This window comes from Meriones unguiculatus, chromosome 8, assembly GCF_030254825.1.
Source record: "Meriones unguiculatus strain TT.TT164.6M chromosome 8, Bangor_MerUng_6.1, whole genome shotgun sequence".
In the NCBI taxonomy this organism is placed as follows: domain Eukaryota; kingdom Metazoa; phylum Chordata; class Mammalia; order Rodentia; family Muridae; genus Meriones; species Meriones unguiculatus.
The window spans coordinates 76,191,657-76,213,039 of record NC_083356.1 but is presented as its reverse complement, the minus strand read 5'-3'; the positions used below and the strand labels follow the sequence as shown (position 1 = coordinate 76,213,039).

The 21,383-nt window shown below is 51.1% G+C and overlaps 1 protein-coding gene across 4 annotated transcripts in view; it reads left to right on the top strand.

Moving 5' to 3' along the window:
* Mvb12b (multivesicular body subunit 12B) overlaps positions 1 to 21,383 on the top strand; it is a 154,725-nt gene that overhangs the window by 122,915 nt on the left and 10,427 nt on the right. For 3 of the 4 annotated variants that reach the window (XM_060389981.1, XM_060389980.1, XM_060389978.1), the window contains exons 8-9: positions 7,422 to 7,477; positions 10,010 to 10,069. In XM_060389981.1, coding sequence (XP_060245964.1) covers positions 7,422 to 7,477; positions 10,010 to 10,069 — 116 coding nt within the window. Of the gene's footprint in view, positions 1 to 7,421; positions 7,478 to 10,009; positions 10,070 to 10,806; positions 10,854 to 21,383 lie in introns of all 4 variants that reach the window. The other variant, XM_060389979.1, reaches the window with a different exon arrangement.

The window sequence follows — 21,383 nt, the reverse complement described above, 5'->3', positions numbered from 1 at the left end:
GCTGACCCCAGAACTTCTTGACCACAGAGGCCCCTGTTACTCCCATGGACATGTCCCTGAGACAGCTGTCTTCACCTTAAGCCAAGTGTAAGTGGCCTTGGAGTGAAGCCATTGCAGTTATTAAGTTAAACGGCTTTCCCTGTAGAGGAACACAGCTGTTCTGGCCGGGTTTCTGTGCCTTCCAGGTGTAGGACATGTCCTTCTGCCCTTCCTGCTCTCAGAGCTCTTCAAGACCCTCCCTCACCTGACCAGGTGTCTGCATTAAAGGAAGGGCTGCTCTGAGCAGGGGGCCAAGACCTGTTGATACTAGGGATCTGACACATGGTACTAGGGATGTGGAAGGAAATTGCCCCTCAGTTACAGTGACAGTGTCAAGCAGTTTGTGTAGAGATGGGGTATGGAGATGACTGTGTATATGTGAGATCCAGATTGCCTGTGCCCAACAGAACCTAGGGACTGTCCATTTGTGGGAGGTTCCTGTAGGTTAACCTCTGACTTATTTATAACAGTTTTGCTTTTGTTTTGTTTTTGCCTGTGGTGCTGGGGGTGGAAGCCAGGGCCTTGCACATGCATAAACAAACCCTCCCTCGCTGAGCAGTCCTCCATGGCCCTTTAGGACTCCTCTACAGCTTATACACAGTTGAACTTACTGTTGGGGGTGTCCTTGGTTCTTGTCTTCTTGAAGGACAGAATTCAGTCAAAGCACAGAGATTTCATTTAGCAGAGCAAAGCCAACAGTCAAAGACAGCGTGAGCTACCCCAACATGGGATGCAGCCTAGTGCATTCTATGATATGGAGTTCAAAGTTTTAGGATATTTATGAGATGGTATATTCATGAGGTGAGGTAACCCTTCTTCCCTCCCAACTCACGATGGACCAGATTTCCCTTTCATGTTATTTCTTCCCATGATCCTCTAGAAAAGCCCATGGGACAAGGCTTGAGGTAAAAAACACAATGCAAATGGCATTAGTGCCAGGTCTCTTGAGCATATGGACCCTTCATTAGTGCCTATGGAGGATATAGTGCAAGCCTAGCTGCAGCTTCAGGGAGGTTTAACCACAACAGCACCTATCCACCGACTTGGCTAAGAGGCAGTCTTGGTTCTCTTCAGTCACCTCACACCTAACTCCTTACCTACATGGTACAGGACCTTGTTTCCACATCAAACTTCGCTTGTAACTCTGGAGAGGGTAAGAGGCCAGGGAGGGCACTGTTGGGTCATGCCAGTAGAGGCATTGCATCTGTGCCTCTGAAAGCCTTTGGATTGGGACTCATGAGTCAGATGGTTTACCGTGGGTGCGTGGAGTTTGTGGAGAGCTGTTTCCTATACCCCTGGCCAACTGAGAAGCTTGTTTGTACACATCGGCTTCATGTTTTTATCTAATTGCAACCTAAGACTGGCCCAGACGTTCTCATTTTCTTTTCCAGTTGAAAGAAAGGCTTAAACAGATCAACCTTTGTCCTGGTCACAGCAGTTATGGGACAGGAGGTTGTGATCTGAAATCATTCCCCATAGAAACAGGCTCTGCTTTATATGTGAAAATCATGTATCAATTGGCTGCCATAGGACTGCCATGCTCAACTCATTCATGTTTGCTGTCTCCAGTATCCCTGCCCAGCATTGCAGATGAGGGCCATGCTTATCCTGGGGCAGATGAAACTCTGACTCAGGGTCAAGCGACTTATCCAAAGCCACCTGGCTAACAACCTGGCAGCATTGCTCGTGTGTCTGACACCGACGCCCACTCTCCTTCCTCTTTTTGTGCGTGGGGCTCTGGAGTCTCCGGCTGTGGCTGATAAATTGCTTCTTTTGGCTTATGAATAACACAGCAAAACAAATTACTTTGGGGACCTAGAAGGAAGTTGTTGGCCTTGTGTAAACTCAATTGGAATGTCACCGAGCAAGACAGCTCCGGAGGCGTCTACAAATATCTTCCAATATCTCCAAAGTGAGTCACCCAGAAAGCAGGACGCCCCCGTGTTTTGGTTTGCAAATGAGTTTTGAGAAGTGGCCTTGAGATCTTGGGTTGCTGGCACTTTTCCCATCCAAAACTGCAAAGCATTTTGGGAATGCCACAAGGAAGAAGAGTTTAGAAAGCGGTGGGGTACTGGTTATTTACTGCTCCAAGCTCCAAGCAGGTACATGAGATTAAAGGCCTCCCTCCATTCCAACTGCATTTCAGTTCCAAAAGTGACTGCCTGCCAATAAGCCAGTTCTCCATGCCTTCTCGAGGGCATCCAGGTACCATTGCCTGGGCTCACCTGACGCTGCGTGGTCACTGTAACCACTGAAGTGCTGGGAATGGGAACTTGTTTTAAAGTTTACATTTTCACAGCTCTATTTTACAGCTCTTTATCAAGTATGTCGAGATGAAATCCAGGTGTCCTGCCTTGTCCCTTCTGCTTGTGGAGAATGTCAAGGAGGCATGGAGTTGACTGTTCTTAGCAGCTTTGGGTGATGATGGAGAGCCTACGGTCAGGAACCCTCTGGAGCTGGTCAGTGGGTGGTTTGTGCCATCTGAAGAAGCCAGGAGGCTTCTGTGGAGATGGGGGAATCAAAAGTGAGCTCTGGCGACTGCTTTGGAAAGTAAAATGGTAGTTTCCACACAAAAGGAGGGAGCAGAAGCTGGTGGGGTTGGGGTTGGATTTGCTGTCCAGCCAGGTGCAGCATGCTTGCCTGAGAGCAGCTGAGACAGGATGTAGGTCAGCTGAAGAAAGGGGGAAAACAAAGCGCTACAGCCTTAGCCACCGGCTCCATCGCCTCTTTGCAGCGGGGGGTGGGGCACACAGCAGATTACAGCTTTATTTGTTTAAACCTCGGGATCTGTAAGCATTCACAGTCCTCTTGACTTGTGCTGCCTGGTTGTAAAAAGAACAGTTGAACGAGCTCATTGTTTGGGGGCTTCTTTCTTTAATGTATTTTACAAACACTCGCGGTGACAGGCCTGACACGCAGATTTCTATGTACTGGCTCTTCAGTCTGGGATTACAGCATTAATAACACAGTTCCGTGCTTCGTGCCATTTTTAAGCATGATCGTTATGATAAAGGGCATATACTTAATTACAGGCCCGCTTAATTACAGCTCTGTTGAAGCTCGTTTGTTTAGGAGAATGCTAATTGCGCTACAGAGCCCGCGGCACATCCTCACTTTCATCTGCTCCTTGTTGCTCCAATCCATGGATCAGCATTTGTTAAAACTGCCACCAATTTTTTTTTTTTTTTTTTTTTTTTTTTAAGTAAAAAGAAGAAAGCAGTGGCCTGATATTGAAAGGACGTAGCTTCTAATCAGGTACCAGAAGCCACCATGCCAGGGAGCTCTCCCCTAGCGCCTGGCCCCTGACTGTTGTCAGATGTTGTGTCTGTCTCATAAGCTACTGTACTACGAGGCCCATTTACAGACAGGCCCAGAGGTGTGGTAGCCCTGGCATGAACTGCAAATGGAACTCTGAGCTTCTGAGCCCCCAGCCCATCCTTTCCCCAAAGGCCAGCCTGTGAGCCTGAGACCCACTCCCATCAGGCCTGGGCCTGACTTCGGTGGCTAGAGGCTGCAGTGAGAAGGTTGACAGTTAAGCACTTTGGTGAAGTTCGCTGCCTTGTACGTGGGGAGGAACATGGGTTTCCTTCCTTTCTTCTTTTTTGTGGAAGACATCTTCAAAGGGCCTTTCTTCTCTCCTGTCACCTCCAGGTTGGAGGAGCCTTTTTAATGGGAAGCCTACCTGGAGAAAGGGCCAATACCTGCTGTCATTCCTGATTCTGTGGCATGACTATGCTCAGGTCAGGCAGGATCAGGGAGAGAAGCCCCGCCCTGATTCTTGCTGACTGGCAGGGCGGTGACCTGTGAGCCATGTCCTCCAGCAGGGCAGCTGGGACAGAGAGCCGTGCCTCAGCTCTATAGCGGTACTGATGAAAACATGCCAGCCCTGGCTGGGAAAAGAAAGAGTAAAGAGGGGAATGGGGCTCCCCATGAGAGGGAGGACAGAGCAGTCTTGGGGATCACATGGAAAACGTGTGCCATCATTCTAAGGATGCTGTCTGCCAAACCTCTGAATATTTTCAAATATGGAAGGCTGTCCAGATAAGGCTCCTAGGAATGCATGCTGTTGAACTTGAAGGGGCTTACCTCCTGCAGCTAAACACTGCGACACGAGACCCTACCCAGTACCCCAGCAAGTATTACCATGTTCGCTCCGCCCAGCGCATCTTCCGAGAGGAGAGTGAGGCCCCCTGAACCACGGTCAGTCCGCCCAGCCGTCTCCCTGTGGTGGTGGCTTCCTAGCAGCTCAGCCTTCTCTTGTCTGGATGGGAGCCCCTCTCTGCCCGTTCCCCATGTGCCAAATGCTGGGTTGCTGGGCGGGGTCCCGCCCCCCTGAGGCAGCAGACCTGATTCTGCCTCTTCATTTCCATATGGGCTTAGCTTAGGGTCCCAAGATATGCTCCCTTTCAGGATGGTCTTGAGAGAATACCATGCTGGCACTAGGTGTCACTCTCAAGCTCAGAGCAGACCAGGTGGCACCCAGGTCCTGTGGCAATGCGGTGGCACTGTGGCCTTGAGAAGGACACCTTTCATGTTCAGCAGTCAAATCACATCGGCGTGTCCAGCCGACAGCGAGCCATTTCCCCTTCTGCTACTGTGCACATCTTCCACTCATCCTGCACAGCTGGACCTAAAGTACAAGGTGTTACGTGGACCTGGCATAGCCCAAATGTTGGCATTCTGAGCCCTTCATCAGATTCCACTGTCAGTTACCAAGCATTCCCACTAGGTCCCCATCGGGCCATACATTTCTTTTTAGAGAGTAGGTGATAGCCTGACCTACTTCAGAGCAGTTGGCTAATGTGCTTCTCAGTGCCTAGGCTGTGTCATATGAAGGGGATGTGCATGCCACTTGCGGAAGCTACATGGAAGCTTCATGGACCCTTCCCTCTTTCCATCTCTGCGTGATTACGGGGCTCAAACTCAAGTTGCTGCATGTGTGCAGCAGGCACCTTTTACCTGAGGAGCGGTCTCTCTTCCCCCACTAGATTTTTTTTAAGATTTGTCTGTTTTATGTGTATGAATGTTTTGCCTGCATGCCTGCTTGTGCAGCACACACATACAGTACTCTGGAGGCCAGAAGAGGGTGTCGATCCTCTGAAACTGGAGTTACAGGTGGCTGTGAGCCACCATGTGGGTTCTGTAAATGGAACCCAGTGTCCTCTGCAAGAGCAGCCAGTGCTCTTAACCACGGAGCCATCTCTCACACACTAGATCTTTTAAATGAAATTTGGTCAGTAAGTTCGGGCTGGAGGAAGCATCTGCTTCACCGTGTCCCGTGCTGTCGAGAACCCCATGCTGTTCCTCTCTGGTCTCTGCCTGCTTGACTCCACCAGACAGGCTAAGATCTGTTCTCTCGCGCAAGCGAGGAGGGTCTGACTGCCCAGGCTCCTGTTTGCAGTCAGGACTGGGAAAAGGGGCTTCCATCGCTGCCGGCAGTGCAGGCCGGAGTGAACCTGCTACCACCACCCCTCTGTCAGCTGGGAGGCTTCAGAGCTCCCTTAGGGCTCCAGGTGAGGACTTGAGTGTGGAAGTAGGCAAGGAGAAGCTTCAGTTACTGCACAATGGCGGGGGCGGTGCCCTGCACGCTCCTGCAGCCACACGTGGGTAAAATACTGTTGTCTGTGTCCACGCCTCATAAGACAGGGCTTCCAACGTACTGCTTCCCGCCTGTGTGACCTCAGGAGGCTCCGAAGTACAGAGCCTCTGCTTCATCATCTCAAAGTGATCAGAAGTGACGTGAGGGCCCTGGGCCCTGCAAGCATTCGAGGTTGGAGCACACAGAAGCCATGTGTGTGAACAAAAGCTTACAGCTCTCTTTGGGTGGTCAGTGGCAGGAGCTGGTGTGGCCTCTTCGTGCATGTTCATAGGACTTGCCTCCCTCCCGCTCCACAGGCTTGTGGCTTCCCAAGGATTCTTTATACACAGTAGTGTGTCTGCTGCGGCAGGCTCTCAGGGGGTGCTAGGATGTTTGGATGTGGGCAACTGAAACTCTTTGGACTTTCTCTCTCCTTCCTGTACAAGCATAGGTCACATCATGCCAGCACCCAGCCTTGTCTTCTGGGTTGTAGGGCCGAGCTGCAGTGGGAGACGGCCCCTGCCGCAGGTGTTTGTTGAGCCTGGGAGGCACACAGAGGAGGTGGGCCTGCAGAGCAGGCTGTCAGTGCAGGCAGCCCTGCTCTTTGCTCCCCCCTTCCCTGCAGTCATTATGAACACAGCCCAGTCTACACTGTGTGGCCCATCTCACAGATCAGACAGCCAGGACCAGATTCCATTCCTTCGCCCTTCATTCTTTTTTCCTCTCTGCTTCTCTTCTTCCCCATCCCTAAAAGCTAGCCTCAGCATTTGAACACCAGGGGAGCCTTCATTTTAGGAAACAGAGAGGCACAATATCCAATCCAAAACCATGTTCTGCAACAAACCGCCCTCTCATTGCAGGCTGCAGCTCTGCAAAGTCTGACCCTAAGGGTCAGACCTTAGGCTCAGTAGGCAGCCCAGTCAGTTGTCTGTCCACAGATGACAGTGTGAGGGCCCTGCACTACGTGGTCCTCCTCAACGGCAAGACCACCCACCACCACTTTGGCACTGGAGATCTAGACACAGACTGCAGGGGATCCCTGCACTCCCCACTCACAGGCTGCTCTTTCCATGCCCTGTCCCTCATGTCCTGTTGTAATGAAGCACATGAGCACGTCTTGACTCAGCCCTGAAGCCATGACAGAGAATCAGGAACTGTGAGCATGTGTTCCCCTGCCCCCTTACCCACGTACACCCTGAGCCCACTCTGCCAGGTCCTCCCTGAAGACCTAGAGCACACTTCCCAGCTGTTAGCCAACCTTCTTCTGCATATGCATTCAGTTGCTCACCCCAAGCCCAGGCCAGGACTCAGGCTGACCGTCCTGAGTGCCGAACCACTCGTCTTTCCACGGAAACTGATGAGTACCCACTACCACCCAGAAGAGGATCTGTAGCTCAGCCTAGAGAATATACCCTGAACACGCCCCTGCTGGCTTCTTCCCAGGGTGTCCTTGTCCCCTTGCAGCCGCACATCACTTTCTGCTGTCAGTTCCGTGGTGGCTCCCACCACTAACAGTATAGCTCAGACTCCTGGATGTGGGTAGGCAAGGGCTTCCACGCCAGCCCTGATCCTCTCGGCATGACTGCCTGCACTCAGAGGATGCACGCAAGCATCTGCGTCCCTTGGTAGGATGTCGTCACTAGGAACAGGTGGCGTCCTGTCCCACTTTGTAGCCCCTACCCACTTGACTGGGGTAGTTCCTGCCTCTAGCCAGGGACTCAACTGGTCCTTTCTGAACTGATGTCTTAGATTTCTGGGCAGCAGTGGTGTCCTAAGTGCCTTCCTCTCCTTTTTTCTCTTGCAGCAATGGATGGTGTGCCTTTTATGATTTCAGAGAAGTTCTCCTGTGTTCCAGAAAGTGTAAGTTTTATGCATGATCCCCTCCTCCTCTCCCACCTTAACCTGAAGTCCCTCAGCTACTCTCAGCACCTGCAACTCCCTGGGCCTGGGTTTCTCTCTCCCTCTGGATGCTGACCTCTGAAACCAGAAGGCACAACTTCTAAGAGCTGGGATGCATTCTGCTTGTCTCTGGGCCCTTCAGCTGGGGCCTGCACCTCACAAGTGCTTGAGAAATGGAAGAGAGCAGGTGGGGTTCCAGATCCTAGAGACCCTGAGCAGATGAGTGCAGGGCCAAGCTTTTACCTTTCAAGTGCAGTGAGCCTTGTTTCACAGGTGGCCACCACACATGGCCTTAGTTCTTTACTTCCTGGTGATGGAGTTGGTCCTCGTTTCCCCAGTGTCATTACCTCATTCTGTGGGTCCTGCATGCTCTGCTGCGGCACAGTGGCAAGTGCCTCTGGCTGTGGTCTCTGCCCAGGTTGAGGCTCTTGAATGACAGAGGGAGTAGGTGAACCAGCCAAGAGCAGAGACCAGTATCCAGACCGTGGGAAGTCCCTGCTACAGCCAGGGCCCTGTACTGGGCTTTATACCGTCCTGGAGACACCCCTCTGATGGTCCTGGTCCTTACGACAGCCTTCACCCCCTCTCAGCTATGCAAGCCTGAGCCACACTGGGTCACTAAACTTTATTTCTGGCTTTTATCCTTCCTGAAGAAGATTTCTTTGAAGCTTTACTAAACACCAAGGCCCTAGTTTGGCCTAGCTAAAGACCCCTTCAGTGTTTTTCTTGGACCCAGTTTAAAACTACCCGGCTGGCGATCTTACCTGCTCTGTCGTTTCCATTTTTATGAAATATAATAGGCTTCCTCTGAACCCTTCTGGTAAGTGCTTAATCTTGAAAAATGCTCCTGACGTGACATGGGGAGCCTGAGGAACTTCCGCAGACGCCGCAGGGCTACGTTGCCATGGAGACGCTGGCACCTCTCCTACATGCTCCCTGGGAGAGGCTGTTCTGCCCTGCTCACCAGCTCCAGTTGGGAAAGTTTAGTGGAATAGTTAGAGCCTAATGATGCAACAGCTGGACCTCTGCTTGCTCCCGGCCCAGGCGGGCAGGCAGCCCCGTTCTCACATCATGCAGGCTGGCATCTCCAACATAGCCAAACTGTTTTGTGGCTACTGGTAGAACAGCCCCAGGAGCTCAGGGTCTAATTTGGTGGCCCTGTCCCAAGTTCGCCTTCACAAATGTGCTACTGCCAATTCAGCAAGCGCTCAAGGCCACAGATGCAGGCCAAGGCCCGTGTTAAGCCCTTCCAAGTGCTTCTCTGCTAGTCCCCCTACAGCAAGACCAGAAGGGCCCACCCATGCCACTTTTAACAAGCTTTTAAATGTGGCTTTTAAAGGAAAGATGAGGGGGCATCCAGATGCCTCAGCAGGTGAAGGGGCTTGCGGCACAGGTCTAACTGCTGGTGTTCAGGCCCAGGAACTGACTTAAAAAGCCGGATACAGTCATATGCACTTGTAATCCTAGCACCCCACAGAGATGGGAGTCATGAGCCAGCTGGCCTAGAGTGCGAAGGATGGTAGAAACAAGAGAAACCCTGGCTCAGCAAGGTGGAAAGAGAACCAACTCCTGAAAGTTGCCCTCTGACCTTCATGTGTGTGTCCCTGCTCACATACTCTCTATAAGATAAGTGAAATATAGCTGAATAAAGAAATGAGATTAACCTATCCTGCACCACAAGGCATTTTGGACCCCAGAGCCTTGGGCTCCGGAGCCACCTCTGACCTCCCACCATTCAGGACTCCTTGTGGTCCTGTGCAGGCGTTAGGCCCACACCCACCACAGGGCTTTGGGTCCAAACCAACAAAGTACCTGGGTTCTGTGGGGTTTTCAGGCTCTACTGCTGGTGGTGCTGTAGGAGGCCAGGCCTGTGCATCTGGAAGGATTCTGCGGCCTTACAGACCCGGAGGCTCAGGTGTTTGAGCACAGGCTTCTCTGTCCCACTGTCCATGGAACTGCAGAGCTCCTGTAAATGTACAACACTGTCACTTTCACCACCCTGACCTGAGGCCAGTTATTTCCTTCTCCTGTCACTTCCAAAGACCCACCGGATCCTTCCCGAGATACTGTAAACCCTGGTACTCCTTGGACCTGCCACTGTTCTATAGAGGCAACAGTCAAGGTGGCCACTGGTTTAGACTCTTCTGGCCTCATACTCCATCACGAAAGCATAAATCTCACTCACTTTCTCCTTTGGTAGCAGAAGAGAGGATAAATTAGTTGACTGCAGGCCCATCTTCCAGGAGGCCATGATCCCCTCACTCCCCCCCCACCACGGTCAGTGCTGTGGATATGTGACAAAGCAGTCTTGTGATACAGATTCAGCCCACCACTGTGTGCTTTCTCCTTGGACCCCGTAATGCCTGGATGTCACAATGTCCGTTTCTGTGGGAAGGGGGAGAAGTGCTAGGACAGCTTGAGCACCATAATAGTCACAAAAGCAAGGGGCATTCTCCAGCCATCAGAAAGGGTAACTCGGTCTGTATTTTTCAGATGCAGCCCTTTGATCTCTTGGGGATCACCATCAAGTCCCTGGCAGAAATTGAAAAGGAGGTAAGTACACTGGGCTTGGGACACTGCTCATCTTCTAGGGTCCCTGTCCCTTAAGGCTTCAGGGCTTTGTTTTAGGAAAGATGGTTGCAAGAGTCCTTCTGAGGGAAAAACAGTGAGTCACCCTGAATGCACCCATCACTGGTGTTGACTGTGACTAATTAGCACCTTGACCTCTATCTCATCATTTGCCACCAGGACCTTGAGATTTCGCCAAGCCTCTCTATGATTCAGAGTAGTGTCCTAGGTCCCCTTACCTGACCAGACCCCCATTTGAGTGGCTGATTTGATGCCATCTGGGCTTCATAAGAAAGACACCAGGTTCAGGGTCCAAAAGAAAGGTCCAGGGAGTTAGGCCTGAGACAGCGGGGATTTGCAGGAGGCCCTGCTGGGCTTGTCTCTGTCATAGGCCAGCACTAGCATGCATCCTCCTCCGTGCAGAGAAGACTGCCAGTCACGTGTGCCACCACAGCTCCTCAGAGAGGAACATTTGTCTCAAAGATGGAAATGGCAGAACTATTTCAATATCCTTGGTTCCTTGGGGTTTTCTCATATGTACCCAGCCAGCAGAAGCAGGCTGCATTATTGAAAGATGGCTGGAATCAAGGAAAATTGAATCAATGCAGTACAACAAATTTCTAAACCTGTCAAAGCAAAAACAAGACGAAAAACTCCCCCTTTGTCTTTGATTCCCAGTAAATCATAAAAACCCAATTGTCACCTATAGTTTTGTTTGCTAGCTGGCTGGCAACAAGGGAAATGGCTGGCCACGATGCTAGAAATCTAGGTGAGTACAAGTTCATATCAACCCTTAAAGTGCACTCCTTCTCCTTGTGAAGAGCCTCTGCCGGGAAGCCAGCGTAGGGTGGGCCTCCATGAGGGATGTGGCCCATGCGTACCAGGGGAGGCTTTGAGAGGGTGGCCTGCCCCACTGCAGTGGGAGAGCAAGACAGAGCAAGGGCAGACCAGGAAAGGCCATCTCCTGGGCTGTGCTGGGCTGTGCTGGGCTGTGCTGGACAACGGGAGAAGCTGCCTCCGATGGTGTCAGCCAGTGCTGTGTGAGCAGGTGGAAACTCTGTGGCAGCAGGTATCCAGTGCTAGGGTTGGGCCCTCAAGAAAGGGGCATCCTTCATGATGCCAAGCTTCCTCCCCTTCCTTCCATCTCTGCCCTCCTCAGTGGGCCTTGACAGTAGCATCTTTCCCTTAAGCACTTACTGTGGGCACAGACAGAATTTGGGGCTGTCTTATTCCCCCCCTGAGTGACCAGGTGAACTTCTCCCTTTTTTGTATGAGGCAAGATTAAGGCCTAGTCCTCTCCTGTGATTGGAAGTCCCTTGAAGAGGGGATCTCCGGGCTGGTGGGGATAGTAGGGACGCGGAAGGCCAGTCCCCCTGGGTTCTGGATGCATCGGATAGATAAGACTCCATTGTCAGGCTGGGCACCTGCAATAGCACCAAATGTCGAGGTCCTCCCTCTACTCCCTCAGCTGGCACCTGGCCAAGCATCTTCACCTCAGCACTCTAAGTTGGGGTGTGGCTTTCCCCAAGACACAACACTGGGTGTTGAGGACAACTCTGAAAGGAGCTTGTGGGCTTGTCCCAACTCTTCTGATTGACTTTTCTGAGCCTTTTCTGTCAGGTAGCACAGGAATGGAAATGGCGGTAGTGCTTAGCAGGGCTCTGCTAAGATGGTTGGATTTGGAGCGGGGCCTGAACCTGCAGAGCTCACAGAGTCACCATCTCCACAGTCCATCACTACTGTACTCTCTCTCCACAGAGCAAGGGCAGGAGGCAGTGTCCGCCCACGCTGGCCAGCAGCTCAGAGATGCCATCTGAATTGTCAGAGCCTAGTTCAGTTTCTCACTGTTCGAGTTGGTAAGAAGGCAGGCCTGTATTTGCCACTTTCAGGAAGAAGAGGGAAAGTGGGGGAGCAGCAAGTGGAGGAAAGTGGGGTGTAGCACAGCAAGGGTCGAGGTGAGGGGGAGCAGCACAGCATCTGTCACTGAGGACTTGAAAGCCACCGGCATTTTCCGTCTGCACACTTCATGCCATGGTGTTTAGGGCATCGCCGCCCACACTCTGAAGCACAGTGCCTTCCTGTGCGGCACCCTCAGTGGGTTTCCCGGGAGTGGCTTGATATTGCCTCCACTATCCCTGATCTCAGTGTTGCTTCTGTGACGCTGAGACTCGAGGAAGAGCCCTGCTGCTGTGGCCTGTGGCTTCCGGCCAGTGTGATGGGCCTGGAGCAAGAAGGCTGCCCCTGGAACTGGTAGGGTGTCCCTCAGAACAAGCGCAGTGTTCCCGGGGCTGGAATGGTACTGCCTGGATCAAGACATTTGTCTACTTTTCATTCCCTGCAGGCCTGGCTGCCTTTGGAGACAGAGCCCAGGGCCTGTTAGAAATGGGCTTTGTTCATGTCAGTTTTGTGTTTTCACTTATTAAACCATGCACCCCAAGCAAAACAAAAAGTGGGATGCTTAAGGCAGGTTCGTTTCTTTATTTTGTGGCAGCCTGACACGTAGATGAGGGCATCAGAAGACAACTCGCATAAGTCTGTTCTTTCTTCCCAGCACAAGAGTTCCAGGGACAGAACTCAGGTCTCGTGCCTGAAGGCAAGGCTCTTTCTCCAGCGAGCCATCTCACTGGCCCAGATAGCCACCTTTGAGTTCGGGACACAGGCTAAAGACCTCAACATCTCCTAAGAACCTCCTCTGGCTCTTCCCCACAGTGGGAGCAAGGTGTCTGGGAAGATACTTCCTCTGTGGGTGGAAATGGCATCCAGCCACCCGCAAGAAACCTGGACTGTGGTTGAATGAACAGCCAGGGTCTCTGGCAGTGACTAAACTGTCCACAAGTGGTTCCAGTGAAAACACAAGGACTGAATGTGGCCCAATACGTATACCCCTGTCACCCCTCCTGAGGGGACACAGCTTGAAGAAATAGTGTCTATCCCCGAAGGCAACTAGTCAGTCTGTCCATCCAACATTAGGCTGAGTATCTTAATCAATAATGTGTTGTTATGAAGAGACACCATGAGCAAGGCAACTTACAGAAGAAAGCGTTTAACTGGGGACTGGCTTATAGCGTCTGAGGGTTAGTCCATGATCATCGTGGCAGGAAGCACGGTGACAGGCTTGGCACTGGAGCAACAGCTGAGCACTACACCCAGTCTGTAGTCTCATGGCAGAGTAAGACTGGGCCTGGCGTGGGCTTTTGAAACAAAGCCCAGCCCCAGTGACAAGCCTCCTCCGAAAAGGCCACACCTCCTAGTTCTTCCCAAACTCTCCCACCAACTAGGGACCAAGCATTCAAACACATGAGACTGTGGTGGCCATTCTCATTCAGACCACCCGCCGAGCACGCTTTCCTGCCTAGCCAGGGGATTTTCTAGAGCTTAGCCCAGCCCTGTCTCCCGCTCACCTTCCTGAGCATGGTCTGCTATAGAACTTTGGGCCCTGTTAGCCTAAGAAGGGTTAGGAATGAAGCAAGAACCTCAGCTAAAGACCAACACCAAAAACCACATACCAGCTGCCAGCGAAGGGCTCCTGCCCTGGTGCCACCACAGCCTGGACTAACACTGAGTAACAAGTAGCTGGAGAGACAAAGAGTCACCTGGTGGTGGATGGGCAGTGCCAAGGGAGAGTACGAAGCTCATTCTGATAGGTAGGGAACATACAGGATGGCGCATGCCTGACTGGCAGCACAGACAGCCAGTCAGCACTCAAACTCCAAGTCCCACAGGTCCCCCATGCACTGATGGAGGTGATGTGATACTTTTATAGGCAGGGCACAGTGTGCAGCGTACATGTCTGTGGTCGAGTGCCATGTGTTGGTAGAAGTGATTATGATGTCATGGACAGGATGCAGCTCTCCAGTCGGCCTGTGTTGAGTATCACAGCAACCCGTGTGGGGTTTTGTTTGTTTGTTTGTTTGTTTGTTTGTTGTTTGAGACAGAGTCTCAGTATGTAGCTCTAGCTGGTCTTGAACTCACACAGGGTTGTTGCAGGCCCTGGATGTTAGAGGCCAGACGTCCTCTTCCATCACCCTCCACTTTAGTCTTTTGGAGTCAGGGTCTCTCTCTGAACCCGAAGCTTGTTGGAAGCCAGCAAGATCCAGTGATCACCTCATGTCTGCACTCCACACCCTTCCTCAGACCTGTCTGCTTCCCAACCCCAGCTGGAGCACCAGCTCCGTGGGACAGAGCTTCATAGCACAGAGTCACTGTTGGGCACCTTGCAACTGGCAGAGTCCTCTGCTGTCATGTTCCCAGAGCTTCCTGGCAGTGTGGCATGCACATCCCTTACAGTGCAGGGGGGCACCCAAGAAAGGTGGCATTTAAAAGTTAGAGCCAAAACACATAGCATAGAGCAGCATTGTGGCGGGGGAGGGGTCATCGAAAAGACAGAAACCTCCCCGTTCAGGTGTACCCTGAGATGTGGGTGGTGGAAAATGGACGAAGCCATGGTTAATAAAGTAACTCAGCCTGGAAGCTGGCACTCCTTCAACTCTCAGGGATTTGGCACACATTCCTGTCTTCCCATCTTCACAGAGGCCCAGCAGGGTACCAGTCAATTAGGCCAAGCCAATAGAGAGAATTTTTGCTGTTCTCCCTTCCCACGGGAGGTGACCAGGGAGTCACGGCAAAGTTTTCCGGCCTTATCCAGTGTATCTTCCATCTTGTTTTCTTGCCTCTGTGGGAGGGTGGTATGGGGCTACTATGCCCACAAAGCCACACCGTCCTCCCCACTCGGTCCCTCACCCTAGCAAAAGCTGCTCTGTGGAGGATCAAGGAAGAATGCAATTCCATAGCATCTATGATGAAGCATCTTCCCTCTGAGTGACTAGATGGGCATATAAATATTCCCCGTCTCCGCAGCTTTTATTTCCCTTGTAAGCAGTTGCCCCATTTCTCCATCTGATGGATTCCCTTCCGCAGCTAGGGTGGGTGTGCCCCGCTCTCTCCAGCCAGCTCCTCAAAAAACCATTCCTGCGCTAGCCGCCTCTACCCTCTGCCTCCTCCACCCTCTGCCTCCTCCACCTCCCTGTGCTGCCATGGGTCTCCACCAGACCAGACCAGACCAACCTTACATCTTCTCCATCCCAGGGCTCACGAGCTGAGACACAGGGCCGTGAAGTGTCACACAAACCTTTCAAATCAGAAGCAATGACCCCTGTAATGAAAGGACACGGGCAGCTGGGAACCCAGTGTCTCCAGACTCCGTGTGAACCAGCTCAGCCTGATCCCTTCGTGGGGTACATGGAGCTGTGGCTAGGGGTTCTCTGATTAGCCTACCTCCCTTCCTGCTGGAACAGACAGCCTCCGTTTTCCAAGACTTGGATGCTGAAAGAGGGACTGTCTCATTAGCAGAGGGACCATCCAATATTAATCACCCCCTTAAAATTGACAGGGGAGGCAGTTCATTTAACCACTTAATTGCTACAGGTTTTTATGGGCTGCTGTTTGCAGACATATTTAATGAAGAAGTTATAAATCTAAGAGAGCCTAAAATTTTAATTTTATCCCTAAATATTATCCTTGTTCTCGCATTTGTAGTCAGGCCTCAGGAGTGTAGTCACGTGAGCTACTCCTTAAATGAACATATTTGCTAACTGGCGTGATTTCAGTTTTTAAAACATTGGTTCCAGCAATTAGGCTTTTTTTTTCCAGTTCCCAAATGACTAGAGGAATTCGTCTTGATTATAATTGCTCTTAGCCACGCATATCTAATTTGTGTCTTTTTAAGTGTTAATTAGTAAACAGTTTGAGCTGACATCTTTATGTGTTTGCGTGTTGAAAAATGGGGCTTATTGCTTATTTAGCTTGGGGCTGATTCCTCTAGCATTTACGTCACGACTCAGAGGTGAAATTAATGGAACCACATTTGGCAGCGTAAGGTTAAAAGAATTTTCAAATTCAACTTCTGGATGTCCACTTTGCCAAGGCCTCTTCAAATGAAGGAGGTTAGGGTGGGCTGGGGGAGCTGTGTCTGCCAGAGGAAAGCCAGGCAGGTTCTGCATCTATAATGAAATGGCAGAGTCCCAATTTTATCATAGCAAAGTGCTCGAATCCAACCCAGTTGTTCTTTCTTTTCTGCTTTTGGAACGTTTCCTGGTGCTTATGAATGTGAACTGATTTGATGAAGGGTTGAGGTGCAGCCACAGAAATATGTGGTCCCTTTGCACCATCTACTGGTCAGGCCTTGAACTGCACCCATTACATGGTTGCCTCTACCAGGTAAGATGTTCTCCACCCTGCATCAAATGGCTTTGTTTTCAGCCAGGAAGGTGAAACGTTTGGGAAAATAAATCAGCCTACTTCATGCACTAAGCGTAATTAAGTCAGGAGACTCCAGTAAACTCCTGTGTATTCTTCAAAGGCCCCAGCTGCCACCCTAATTTTTACAGAGCTCACGTTGGCTTGAGACCATTCCAGCTCGAAACAAAGAAACCCCAAAAGGTGGTACCTTGGTGAGACAGGGGTGTGCCCGTCAGCTGGCTGCATCGGTTTATAATATGCCTCACACTGCACTGTCAGCATACATGCAATGACTGCCAACTGCAAAGAAAAAGGGTTTCTTTTTTAAAGAACCTAATGGCTAGGTTAAGTTGCATTTCTGAAGCCACAAAAGGTGTCTCCTGGAATGTGGGAAGAGCTTGTTTGGCCCTGCTGTACTCTGCTGACCCCAGCCACGTCCCCACGATCATGCCACTGACCAGCATTTGCTCTCTTAGAGGACCCCGCTGGGAGGTTGTGATTTGAAGCAAGCTGCCAGGTGAATAGACCGTGTGCTCACGTGTGCATGTGTGTGCATGCATGCAGAAACAGAGGTGAGCATAGGTGGTCTTCCTTGATCCTCTCTCTATCTCACTTGAGGCAGCTGCCCGAACTGGACCTGGAGCTCAGCGACTGAGCTAGGTGAGCTCGGCCCACGAGCTCCAGGGAGCTTCACGGGCTCAGTTCTCCCACTCTGGGGCTACACTGGCGTTTGTATGGATGCTTGTGATCTGAACTCAGCTCCTCATGCTTCATGACAGGTACTTTCCCGACACTGCTACCTCCTCACACCCAGCATCAGCTTTTTCACTATTTTGTGTTTCCCCTCCAGACCCGTGCACATGCCTAAAAATGCAGCCTTAGAAATACAGGAGGTGAAGAGCGACTATCCCTGCTGCCCAGCCCAGGCACGCACGCCAGCAAACATGAGACCAGCTCTCCTGCAGTCACAGCTGTGTGACACGCTCCCGACTCCCGCTCGCTCTAAACACTTCCCCAAAGGCCCACAGATAAGTGTGGCCTCCCCTTCACCAAAGAAGCCTCTTTTGCAGCAGGTGGAGACCATCACAGAAGGCACAACTGGCCACAGTGCAGTTTGCAGCTCATTCCTTCTAATGACCACCTCCCCTGCCTTTAAAACAAAACAAAACAAAACAAAACTTTTTTTTGAGAATTTTGTACAAGAATAGTGTATTTATATCACTACTGTGTCCTCTCCATCTTCTCCTGTGTTTCTCCCACTCCCTTTCAGTTTCATGACCTCTTCAATTATTGTTACACACACACACACACACACACACACACAACCTGTTGGATCCATTTAGTATTGCTAGTACACTTTGTGCTTGGGGCTGACTACATGGGATTGTAACCTGTCAGAAGGCTCCTCTCCAAAGAAGACCGGGTCTCCCTCTAACGGCAGCCATTGCCTGCGCATGGCTCTTCCTCTAGTGTTGGAGCTATGTGGCATCCCCATCCACGTCACGATGTCAACTGTGTCGCTGCGCAGGCCTTGTTTGAGCAGCCACACTGTTGAGACTTCATAGGTACAACTGCCTGCCTTATTGAAAGAGACTGTCTCACAGCTGGCATTCTGGCTCACTGGTTTTTATATAATCTTCACCCCCTCCGCCCCCAACCATCTGACTCTTCCTTGAATCTTTAGGGGTAGAGGTTGTGTGTATCTGTCCACTGGGTCAGGCACCCCACGTCATGTGGTCTCTGCAGCTCAGCCAGTTGAAGCTTCTGTAATGGTCTTGTCTTCTGCAGAAAGAAGAGTGAGATCACAAGTTCAGATCACAAGCACTCTTGGACGAAGAGTGAGAGCCACCATATCTGTGGACTTAGGGGGAAGTAGTTAAAATGCTGTGGGAAAGTACACTAGTTTAGGAGAGTGCCATGGTCCATGGCCTCAGCAGTCACAGGTAGTTGCCAGGGTTTACAGTGTTGGGCATGAATTTTCTCATACTGAGCAGGCCTGAAGTCCAACTAGGAGGCTTTGGTTACCTCCAAGATACACGGGCCACCATTGCCTCGGGTACATCTTTTCATGCCGTTCCTTGTTGTAGTTCATGGGCTTTATAGATGACTAGTACTTATTGTTTTCTCCTCAACAGCCCACATAACACTTCGGTCTGCTTGAGCTAATCCTCAGGGAAGAGGCTTCTGGGTCAGCTCTAACTCTTCCTCGAAGTCCTTCGTCTGACATGTAGGGCCTTCAGCAACAGGGTTACCTTCCAGTTCTAGGAGGTGAACAAGAACAGTGGCAGCGAGCTGTACTGTGGTCCCCCCTCACCAACAGCTTGGAGGCCTCTCATGCTTGGAGGTTTTGTTTGCCTGCAGCTTTGTGGGGTGCACGCCCTTCTATGATTACGCTGTGACTTTCCTAGCCGGTCACCTGCTGACTGACAATGGGGTCATCCCCAGTGACCCTCTATCAGTGCGTGTAACTTGAGTTGCCGTGTGCGTGTGTACGTGGCTTTGCTCCTGGGCGGGGCTTTCTTTGGAAGGGGAAATATTAGTCTTTGCCTTCCAAATGGAGATGAGCCCACTTCAGCCCCCACCAAAGCAGCATGAGGCTTTCTCTACATTGCAGCCCAGCCCCTCATACTGTGCTGCCTAGTCTGGACCTGGCTGTCTCCATGGTCCCCACATTGGTCTGTTGGCATCATTGGCTGTCCCCTTACATGTCTCTTGGAAATCTCCCCTGTTGGTGCTCTTGGCTTGGTGGTTTTCCTCCAGCTTTTCTAATATTCATTCCCTCACCTTCCCCGCACCTCGGGGTGCATGGGTGTGTGGGTGTGCAGAGTCCAGGGGCCAGCCTCACGGGCTTCCTCCACCCCTCTCCACCTAATGTTCTGAGGCCAGGTCCCTCCCTGACCCCGGAGCTGCTGTTTTCCTCCAGCCTGGCTGGCCTGTGCGCCTCAGGGACCCTCGTGTTGCTGCCCCACTGCAGGGGGTTACAGGAGCGCTCTGCAAGCGCGGCTGTGTGAGTTCTGGGCTCCCAGACTCGGGTTCTCACACTCATGCAGCAAACACGACCCTCGAGGCAGCGCTTCTCCACCTTCCCAGTGCTGCGTGCGACCCTTTAATATGGCCCATCATGTTGTGCTGACCCCAACCGGAAGAGTATTTTGTCGCTACTTCATGACTGCAATTTTGCTAGTGTTATGAATTGTAAATATCTGATGTGTAGGATATCTGATACTCGACCCCTGTGAAAGGATCGTTTGATCCCCAAAGGAGTCATGACCCACGGGTTGAGGACCGCTGCTCTGAGCCTCTTCCCAACCCCTTTTCATTAATTTCTACTTTTATTAACTCTGAAATTTTCTTTTTTTTTTATTTTTTTTTTTTTGAAATTTTCATATAGTGTATTTTGAATGTATGAAACCTCCTCCCATTTCCACCCTCCACCTCTTCCCACCCAATCTAAGATTCCTCTGTGTTTTGTTTTGTTTTTGTTTTCCCCGTTGAGTCCAGTCATGCTGCCCAGCTAGCTTTAGGTGGGAGTGGGGTCAGCCCTAGTGTGGGGTCATCCTACCAGAGGTCACATCATCAAAGTTGCCCCCTCTCCCAGCAGCTATCAAATGCCAACATTTTTCAGCTAGCAGTGGGAGTTCGTGTCCGCTTTAACCCTCTGTGAGGGGATTTTGTCTGGCTGGACCTTGCGCTGATCTTAGTGTCCGGTCACAGTGGTTTTGAGTTCATCTGTGTATCTGTCCATCTGAGAAGCGCCGTTCTCTTGATTGATATTATTGAGCACCTCTGGCTCGTTTTATTTTTTTAAAGAATTTATTTTTAGTTTCATGGTAGGGGATGGGTACAGGTGTGTGCCTGTGAAGGGGTGGGGGAGAGCAGAGGCCGCCTAGTCCCGTGGAGCTGGAGTTAAGCTGGAACAGAGGGGTTGAGAGAGCAGTATGCACGCCCCCTTGCTGGGCCAGCTCTCCAGACCCCACTGCTGCCTCTTGTAAGTCCCTAGTCCCCTCTTCCTCAGAGGTCCCAGAGCCTTGGGGAGGCTGTGATACAGATGTCCACTGTAGTGCTCCGCTCTCAACCGTCTCTTGGTCTCTCCATGCTTGGTGGTTATTGCTATCTACTGCAAGGAAAAGCTCCCCTGATTTGGGGGGAGGGGATCGGACCCCTCCTCCTCGGGTGAACTCCTCTCATCTTTAAGAGCCCTTTATACTTTAAAGATGGCAGCCTTAGGGCTGGGGAAACGCTTTGGGTCTTGTTTCCATGTCATTCTTACAATAGAAACCACTGCATTCTCTTCTGTTATCTTATACTTTAAAATACTAAAATAGTAAACACTTACCAACTATTTAATTGGTTTGGCATGTGCTAGAAAGAAAACTCTAGAGCTGGCTTTATTTCTCAAGTTTAGGCAGTTTTCGGGTCATTTTCTTCTGTGAGTTCAAGGGTCACCGTTTTACATCCTTCCATGTTCATTGTGGGCTTTTCCCGTGCCTTCTCTTTTGCCTCTTGTTTTGTGATATGCTCTCACATGCAGTGGGTTAGGTCAGTTCCCTCTCTGCCCCCTACAGGCTGTTCCTGGGTTAGAGGCATGGCTGTTCACTCACAGGGGGAGGGGAGATTGTGTAGACTGTTTTCTTTTGAGAGAGGGCTTTGAGGTCTAGTCCAGGTTGGCCTTGAGCTCATGAATCTCTCGCCTCCACCTCAGAAGAGCTGGAATTACAGACACGTGCCACCATGTTTGTTTGCATTTGTTTATTTGGGGTGCAGACATACAGAAGTCAGAGCACAACTTGCAGGGCTGTTTCTCCCATACCACCGTGTGGGTCCCAGGGATAGAACTCAGGTCATCAGGCTTGGCAGCAAGCATCTTTACCTGAGGAGCCTCCTCACCGGCCTACCCTCTGTTTTTGTTGGAACTGCACTGAACGCATGCATAGTAGGATGACTGACGTTTTACGTGGCATGTCTCCCTGAGGACAGGTGTGCCCACTTACCCGGGTCTTTGTATATTGGCCGATGGGAAACCTAAGGTTCTCTTTGAAGAGTTCTCATTTGTTTTTTTCCT